The sequence below is a fragment of the Scylla paramamosain genome, chromosome 2 (assembly GCF_035594125.1).
Source record: "Scylla paramamosain isolate STU-SP2022 chromosome 2, ASM3559412v1, whole genome shotgun sequence".
NCBI classification, from domain to species: domain Eukaryota; kingdom Metazoa; phylum Arthropoda; class Malacostraca; order Decapoda; family Portunidae; genus Scylla; species Scylla paramamosain.
The window spans coordinates 6,097,501-6,107,500 of record NC_087152.1 but is presented as its reverse complement, the minus strand read 5'-3'; the positions used below and the strand labels follow the sequence as shown (position 1 = coordinate 6,107,500).

The 10,000-nt window shown below is 35.4% G+C and overlaps 1 protein-coding gene across 3 annotated transcripts in view; it reads right to left on the bottom strand.

Moving 5' to 3' along the window:
• The window catches only part of LOC135109231 (beta-1,4-N-acetylgalactosaminyltransferase bre-4-like), a 67,716-nt gene that overhangs the window by 2,772 nt on the left and 54,944 nt on the right, over window positions 1-10,000 (bottom strand). For all 3 annotated transcript variants that reach the window (XM_064020465.1, XM_064020453.1, XM_064020475.1), the window contains 3 exons: window positions 7,526-7,709; window positions 5,608-5,826; window positions 1-4,873 (listed from right to left, as the gene is read on the bottom strand). The exon at window positions 1-4,873 is cut by the window's left edge and continues 2,772 nt beyond it. In XM_064020465.1, coding sequence (XP_063876535.1) covers window positions 4,744-4,873; window positions 5,608-5,826; window positions 7,526-7,709 — 533 coding nt within the window. In that variant the 3' untranslated portion in view covers window positions 1-4,743. The remainder of the gene's footprint in view (window positions 4,874-5,607; window positions 5,827-7,525; window positions 7,710-10,000) is intronic.

Sequence of the window (10,000 nt, the reverse complement as noted above, 5' to 3'; positions counted from 1 at the left end):
CTCTATTTCATTTAACATCTTTATTTTCCTTTATGGAGCTAGATGTATTCAGTCTCTCCCACTTTTTGCAGTTATGGATCTTTTCTCTTATTCTTATTGTTCTCACACAACATTTCTGGGTCTTTTTCAATCAGTCTTCCCTCTGGTTTTCATTCAACTAACAACTTTGAGTACATAGTGCTCCCCCTTCCTTCCTGATGTGTCTCCCTCCTCCAGATATGTATATACCACATCAGTCTATACCTCCTTAGCACATTTATCACTCTCTCCTCTCCCCACCTTTTCATTACCTTGTTGTGCCCCATGTCTCCCTATCTTAATATGGTGTAATGAATCTCAACATCTTGCATTCTCTATCATCCTTTCTATTTCTTTAATAGTCAGCCATGTCTCAGCATCATACATCACCAGTCTCACACTTGCACAGGTGATATTCACTCTATTCCTTAAGGATCCTTCTTTTAACTAGTGAGATTGCTATCTATTCTTATGGCTGTCCTTCCTTGGTATTTGCATTAGATGTTCATGAATTCTTCAAGGCTGATTTTTCATACTCTTTAGTTGAACATTAAAACTTTATAGAAAAAACATGTACACCATCATATACAAATTCAACCTCCTCTATGTGCATCTGTCGATTATCTTATGATAAGCACTTCTCTTTAATATAATATTATGATTAAAGATTTAGTTCTTGGCTTTACATCAAATCCAGAACAACTTATCCTAAAATGTGCGTGCTTCCTCAAGTCTGGATGTCCCTCCCTCCTAAGATACAAAGGTCTGTCCTTGCATTAGCATCAAATTCACTACATATCACATGAGAATTTACTCCTACCAACACATACATTATATTTTTGTTAAATGTAACACTAAACAAAGCAATACCATGTTTATTTTTTTCCATCGATTCATTTAATGCTCAATGATGTCCATCATAGGTATGCACGAATAGATGTTCTAATATGACATAAATGGTCACCATCCATTTTTAACAGCGACAGTAAAAGCCACAGCATAGTCAACATCATGAAGGTAATAATTTTCTGACTTACAATAAGATATTAACCATAGGGCCACAGGTCACCTCAGTAAACTTCATCATAATCTATACAATATATCAGAGAGCATATTAACATCATGATGCCTCTGCCCAATAGAGGTTTTCCATATCTGTTCATTATCACATAAGGCTTGATGTATGTATCATGTCTTTATGTATCCTCTACTATGACTAGGTATCTGATAACAGTAGATGAGGAATTTACTTTGTCAGTCAGTTAAAAATGGCACCTAGACTGGCTTGAAGACAGCCAGGTTCTTTTCATTTTACAACTCCATCCACCTAGTGTCACCTTTTTCAGTTAAGTGGATATATTCTTTTGAGGAAAGATACCCTCTTGTTATCAGAATCAAAAGACATATAACCTCATGAGAAAAAGACTAGTATCTTTTCCTTGTTGCTGAGAAAGAGAGGTATCTCCTCTGAGTGATGTCCAGTTCATTAATTTTATACACAAGTAGATTTCTTTAAAACTGCAGATTCTTCTCTTATTCACAAGAGTATAGCATTCATTAAAGGTATTATATCCATGTACCCTGTCTTTCACTCACACACAGAGCATTCTAGGCTGTGGATGTGTAGTTGCATTGAATGAATCAGCCCCAGTAAAGATCATAGGAAATGCCATTGAACTAGTATCAAAAATAACTTGCCAAAGATCCTTCATTGCATCTAAAATATTAGGAATATTGAATATTGCCTAGAAAATAAACACATCCATCATGAACAACTTGCACATAAATAAAACCACCTTGTGATCCTCTTAATGTACTATTTTAGTGATTCTTGAGTATAGAATTAAAGTTAAATTATTATTCTATTATTTTTACTGTTAAATATTTTCATAACTGTATTAGTTTATATTTTTGCCAAAAAAGGGGTGCTCAGTATTTTCTGCAGTTGTACTGTAATTGTTGAAGGGAAAAAAAATTTTACATTAAAATCTAATATAAGAACCATACATTGTGAACCTCTAACGAGTGTTCATCATTGATTGCTGCAGTCCCAAAAAGACTGTAAACATGAAAAATTAATCAAAGATGACATGATTTCAAGTTTCTTAAAAATTCAGTAATTTAGGGGAGATCAAGTTCATCAGTGCAGTTGAGAATCCCTTATTCAAAATTCCTCGGACCAAAAGTGTTGCAGATTTCAGATTTTTCTGTTTTTTGGAATATTTTTATTTGCATTTATAAAATGGGACAGCTTGGAGATGTCATCCAAGTCTTAAACACAATATCCATTTACATTTCATGACATATATTTTGTACATATAACCTGAATGTAATTTTACAATGGCAATGGCCACAAAAAATATTGAAGTGTAAACATGACAGTGTGCCCACAAAGCAAAGCTTCAATGCTCACTTTTTAGCCATGGGAAGTATCAAACAGTGGCAAATTGTCACACATGGCAACTCATATTCCTTGAAGATGCTATGCTTATTCTTATTTTTTTTTAATCACTGAGTGAGAGAATCTAGAAGCTAGACTGTCAGATGCAGGATAGAGTTCTCTCATGCACTCCTCTGCATGTTTCCCCCTTGCCACTACCTTTGCATTTCATCACTCAAATTTCATTCTCCTTATAATAGCAATGAAGAGAGGAGTGTTTGGATGACTTTTGTTTGAGAGGGGCTCAATAATTGTTAGACCGGAAGAAAAATATGAAGTTCAGAGACAGCCATGACACAGGTAGCAAAGGCTGCACCAATTCTGGGGACAGCTGTCACTCCTGATAAAAAGAAAGGCTTGGGGCAAAAGAAAAAGACAAATACAGGAATATTAGGTTAATATAATGTATGCCTTGTAAAAACTGAGTTGCTGTACCCTCTTTCTCTTGGTCAGAAGAGGCTTGTGAGCTGCAACAGGGAGCAACAGCTGTTCCAAGCACTAGTGCAGTCTTCACCACCCTTTTGACAACTGTTTCTGATATTCCCATCTTTCTTGCAGTCTGACAATGACTGAGCCACTCTTGAGCAAATGCCATCACAACACTTTTCTTCATTGTTAAACTTACCAGGACCCATTATAATGTAAGAAGTACTAAATGTGAGTGATGAAATGAAAAAGTTGTGGCAAGGGGGAAACAGGCAAGGGAGCATTGGAGATGTATCTCCCACTGTGCCTGACAGTTACCATGGGTGATAGATAATTTGCCACTTTTTGATACCTTCCATGGTGGTAAATTGAGCATTGCAGCTTCACTCATGGACACACTTTTTTTTTTGCAGTGTAATCCTTCCCACCACTTTCAGGAATTTTGTGATATGTCACAACACCATTAAAAACTTTCAGATTTTGAAGGTTTTCAGATTTTGGAATTTTGGATAAAAGATTCTCAACTGTTTTCTTTCCTCAAAGAGTAGTGGGAGGTAAAAATGTCATTGCAACACAGGAGCAAGAGGGCAGTCCACCTAACTCACCTAGTTTTGAGAACTATGAAAATGTCAGTTTTTACATTTCCTCTCATCATCTCACAAATTTCACCAACTGTACTGGGGTTGTATATGTAATATGTGCACTCATTACGTCTTTATGCTGTTTTATCAAAGGTCATAAAAACTTTTTAATTTTTAATTTACCTGCCCATAAGCTGTGTGGTTTGATTAGATGGTGTACATTATCAGAGGCCACATATAATTCAAAAGATTTTTCTCTCTCTCTCTCTCTCTCTCTCTCTCTCTCTCTCTCTCTCTCTCTCTCTCTCTCTCTCTCTCTCTCTCTCTCTCTCTCTCTCTCTCTCTCTCTCTCTCTCTCTCTCTCTCTCTCTCTCTCTAAAATGGCAGATTTTGTAATATACACAATGCATATATATATAAGTGAGCACTTAATAAAATTAAAATATTGATTTAAAAAATTATTGCAGAATAGTGTTAAAAACAGATCACAAGTTGATATCACTCAGCATGCAAGTCATATACAACTGCACAATAAATATTAATTAATATGAAATGTATACTGCCTTTGGATGTGGACTTTCCACCAGGTATACATATAATTGTATTAGCTTGTATGTAAAAGTTTGAATGAACCACTCAGATCACAGAACATATTATATAGCAGGCATGTACAACTCAGTATATAGCAAACACATCCACAGTAAAATAATTAGCCTAATACTTTTTATCAATTAAAATCTTGATTATTTTGGTAATTTTATGTCCTGTCTTGGTTCCTTCCTTTTAAAATCTCAAACTGATATGTGGATATCAATGAATGAGAACTAAAACCACAGATTTAAATAAGATCAAAATTAATAATAATCTGAAGAATGTTAAGATATCTTAACAATTAAACAATTTATATATAAAAATTATACAAATTTGAGCCATTTTCCTTTTTTAAATATAACATTGTTCTGCCCTTTCCTGTTACAATAGTAGTTTTTGTACAAGTAAATATGAATGCTATAAGTTTAATAATTAATGTCTTGAAGGACTTTGCATTGCACTCCATAATAAATATCTTTTAATATGCCTTGAGATTCATAAACTTACTAACTCTAATAATAAATAAATTATAGATAAAACTTCACACCTAAAACATTATCTCACACATCACATTGCTATATCACACACCTTTCATAAAAACCACTCATATTTCACCTCATAACAAAGCTTTCTTCCTTCACATTTTGCACTGCATATCTCCCTTGTAAGGCACCCAAGAGCATGGCATCATGAAGGATAGAGGTCCACATACACCCAAGTATAGAGGCGGCGTAGTTGTGTGTCTAGCAGACGGTACTTGACACTGTTGAGGCCATCAGAACTGTACCTCTTCTTTCCTTCATGGAGATACTGATACCTGAGAGATGGGAATAAGTATGAGAGACTACAAAGACAGCTTCTTCATGACGAGCATCTGCATTCCTTGTTGACAGAAATTTTACTAGAGACTGAAGTACAAATTTTTGTAAAGTAAATCTAATTCCTTTAGTTATGTTTGTTATAGTACATGCATCTAAAGGTACAATAAGCATGAAGTGTTAAACTTACACAATAATTCTTCTCAGTGATGTTTTCTGTAACACCAAATCTAAATTTGTTATGAATAATAACATTTCATAGTTGACAGATGTAGGAGTTCAAAAATCAAACTTGGCTCAAGGGCAATATACTGTGTTACTGACTGGCACTGTAATTTTGCCACCAAAGCACATGCAAACCCAGCAACAGTCACTAGGCAATACTCTCACCTGCTGACTAGTCTACATATTCCCTGTTTTAAAATGTATTGGAAATTGACTTTGTATACTTATGTTACTGCATAATCCAGGGTTTTGGTAGGAAGACAGTTTGATGAGTTTCTAAGTAAGACAAAAGCACTTCAGCCAATCTGCAAGTGTGAAGTATTACCATGTTTGCATGGCCTCAGGTGAGAAAATTACTTAAAACAGTGTCAGTAACACCATATAAGAAGACCATAAATGCTTGTCAAGCCTCAGCTGTGTTCAAAGTTCTCTGAAAATGTAAAAATTTTTCAGTTCCGTGAGAAAGTCAACCAAAGTCTCTTGAGTATGCACATGGCAGGATACTTACCGTCTGGGATTGGGGTTGTCTTTCTTGTGAGTAAGCATGGTGTAGCGGCCCACATTGGCAGGGTAGCGGGAGATGAAAAAGCCATGGTGTTTGATGCGGTTGGACAAGTCATCATCCTCACCTCCCCACCCCCAAAACTTGTTGCTGAAGCCATTCACAGTCCGGAATTGCTCCACTGTCATGGCACTCACACCTCCAAATATATCATTGTACGGTAACCTGTGTGAACATTGTCAAACCATTACCTTGCATGCTATAATCGTGCTACTTTTATACTAATTATTATTCATCATTACTTTAGAAAATTTTACGATTCTATCCATAAATACATAGTGAAAATCGTTGTATTGTAGAACCTAAAGAGTACTGTATTATTTTAATAGATCATTTCAAGTTTCAATTACACATGTAACAACTTTATATTAACTCTACCTCCATTGCCTAATTTTGCTTCAAAGTCCATCTAACAGGCACATTCACTTTTGTGCATAAAAAAAAAAAAAGCCTAGTTAGATGGACTGTGAAGCAAAATATTAAAGACCTCCCATCTACACACCATTACTGTATTCTAAGCTCACCCTACTACTACATAATTTTGTCATTACAGTACTAATTCTGCACTGCTGCAATTATAATTTTATCATAGACTTGCCTTATTATTAACTTGCCCCCATCCATATTGTCTACATGATACTGGGTATACCATTTTTTATTTATTGTGAAGTATGCATATATATATATATATATATATATATATATATATATATATATATATATATATATATATATATATATATATATATATATATATATATATATATATATATGAAGAAATGCTGTGGTGTCATGGCAGTCTGAGTTATTTACAGTATGAGAACCATGAGCCAAAACAGTGAAGCCAAAGATGTGAAGCACTGATACTGGAAATGAGACCCCACTGTGCACAAACAGATATGGAGGATATAATCTGTGCTGGGAGTCATTTCTCCTGCTAACATGAAAGGTAAACTGTACATGTGTGTGAGAATTTTAATGCTTTTTATATTTAAATTTGCTGCTTTAAAAATAATGAATGATGTGAAGATGCTTGGGAATAGTGAGTTGAATTTGTAATGCCTGTGTGAGAGATGGCCAAATAAGTGAGGAATTAAGAATACTTGAGATTGAGAGCATTATGATGAATCCTCTATAGTGAAGTAGTATCTGTGGGCAAGTCATGGATTGAACAAACTGAATATTTTTTAGGTGAAAGGAGGTGTAGAAAACTGGGAACAGTGCAAGAAAACCTAAAAATGATGAGTAAAATATACATGACCCTGCAGTAGTATATCTATGTTGCCATCTGGCAGTAGGAACCTGCCTCTCAGTATGAAGATGCTTGAAACATCATAATTAAAAAGTATACATATGTCTGTAGAGTATACTTAAGTTCTCATTTCACCAGTTATTCCCAGCATGTTTCTACCTACACATTATGGTTTGCACTAGGATAATTTTGTATTTGCTATATAGCATCTAAGAAGATTGCATCTTCCTTGAACAAACATGAGTACGAATTGTCATATCTCCAAGAGTGCATATCCTCGGTAATATGGATGAGAAGAGCAAAGGAATGCACTCTTTATTTTCTCATACATATACATTATACCACTCCTTTCAGTTTATGCCACACCTCACATTTATGCCCCTTTCTCTCCACTATTTCATTACCTATAGACATTTTCAATTTTTTTTTTTTTTTTTTCCTTATGACCAAACAAAGGACTACCATGATCTTACATTTCACCTACTCACTTCTGGCACTAGTATTCCATATTTTATATAAGTCTTAACAAGTTATTGTGCCTATTTCAAAAGGCACTGTAATCCTACAGACTACAGCCTTTTAACATATATAAAAAAGCTACTGTTACTTTACCTATACTTCATGTTATCAATAGCGATGGACATGTGTCTGGGCTGCTCTGGACATGTGTACAGGTTACGGTCATCCTCCAACAACAGGTCAACATCATGAAATATAAAGCAGTTGAATGGGTAGTGCCTCAGGGCCTCCAGGGCACCAACATTCATCAACATCGCTCGGTTGAACTTGCTCGTGCCTGTAGTAAAAATATAGCGGCTTTAAAAATGACAGCTTTAAAACATGTGTATATCATATAAAAGTCAATATTATTTTCAAGCTTTAAAACATGTGTATATCATATGAAAGTCAATATTATTTTCAAGCATTTCTTTATTAAGATTTGCCTAATAAGATTCTCCTCTCCACGGGTAAAGAACTTGTGTTGGGATATCTGTGAAGATGCTCCAGGTTTTCAAGTCATGTACTACCATAACTCTGCTTAAAATAATAGCAATGGAAAACTATGGTAATAGAAGGTTCATGGAAGAAAGGAGGGAAATGTGGATCAAATACCCAAGACATTATTTAGCAAGTTTGGTGTTTGGGTGTTCATGGGTAAGACTGCATCTAGGATGTTATCTCATCTAGGTTGCTTAGTTTTGGTGGATTTATGAATTATTTTTTTTTTGTCTCTAGTTTAAATTTACTTATTTGGCATTTACTATCTAACACACCAACATCATTCATTTAATTCAGAATGCCTTTATGCCATGAGATTTTGCAAGTTTCAGTTTTACTCACTTATAATTTATTCAGGGTCTTGCAAAACCTCTGGGTTCTGCAATCACTGCCAAGTCTCTTTGTGATTCATTAAAATCATGTATTTTATATACATAGTAAGCTAAGGCATATGATGCAAAAATACGTGTCACTGAAGCACGTGACCTTTACATCCTGGCCCTAAGAGTCAATGAGGAAAGGTGCACCTAATCAGCTCAGAGCCAAGTAATAGATTATAGATGGTAATTCTATAATTGGGAATTTCTGTGGGTGTGTGCTCTCATGTTCTTTAACAGTGTGCTGTTATTGTATTAGCAACACTTATTAGCATCATGTCCTCAGAGCAAGGTGCAAGGAGGGATTTCCAAGGTTTTTTAGTGATATTTATATTCTTATTACAGTATGTCCACAAAGGCTGAGCCTCTATTACACCAACCTAGGAAGGTTTTACGATCTGTACAAGATTTACTATCCCCTTCATCTTTTTAGTTTGCAGACATAATTTATTGCCACAAATAAACATAGTTGACCGTAAATGTCTGCCTGCTTTAAAGAATTAGGGAATAAACCTTGTACAGTCAGCAACAATGATCACAAAATTTGGAGTCAATGTTGGCGTCCAAATGGCATTCAGCCAGTTTGATCAAGTTGTATGGGAAAGCAAAGCACTCACAATATCTGACCTGATAACTCAAGACAGACAGTGGCCTTGAGCACACACACACTTTAACAGTTTTAGTGTAGATCTGACAGATGAGTAATATAGTCGAGACATTTTTCATGCACACATTCCTGGGTGTACTTCTGCAAGTTACTGTTACACATCTTTCCATATGACCTACCAATGGCTACTAAACTGTGTATTACTTGTGATGAAATAATATCTCTGGTTGCCTTGTGTTGAAGAATAAAGACATCTAAGAAACTATTAAAATTGTTAGAGCTAAGAGAGAAGCCATTGGTGACTGACATGGAAAGATATGTAACAGTAACTTGCAAAAGCACACACATAAAACATCTTATCACTCAACTATCAAATCTACACTAAAACCATTAATATGCGAGTGTGCCCAATGCCACCATCTTTCTAGAGTTGCTGTGTCAGATATATCATCATATATCATCACTGCTATGCTGTCTCATGCAGCCACATCAAACCAGATGAATGGCATGCAAATGCCAACTCAGAATTTTGTCCTCCTCTATTTTGCCAATGATTACATAGATTGCAAAACCTTCTTAAATCAGCACAATAGGGCTCAGGCTTTGCCAATACATCAAAATTACAACTTTTGTAAAATGTCACTGAAAACCTTTGGAAACCCCTCCTGCAGTTTCAGGTATTCAGTTTAATTCTCTTCCTCCTTGTACAGTGGCAGTCAAAAATACATACCATCCCAGTTTTAGGGTGGTATTAAATAAACTCAGACATGGGATTAGTGCATGTTGGATATATGTAACATCTATCCTCTTCCCTTGCAGCACACAATTCCAACCCTCAGCTTGACTTGATGCAGATGAGGGAGTGATATGATGCCATTGCTCCAGTGTCAAGCTTCTGCCGAGTGATAAAATATCTCAAACATGCAGTTCATAACCACATAGCCAGGAAAATATCACCTGAGACAATTCATGTTACCAAAATGTAATCCTAGACTCAATGCCAGGATTCTGAATTGTCTCAGGTGATATTTTCCAGGTTACATGACTACAAAGTGCATGTTCAGGCAAGTCATGGCTACCACCATGAATTCATTAATTCTGTGC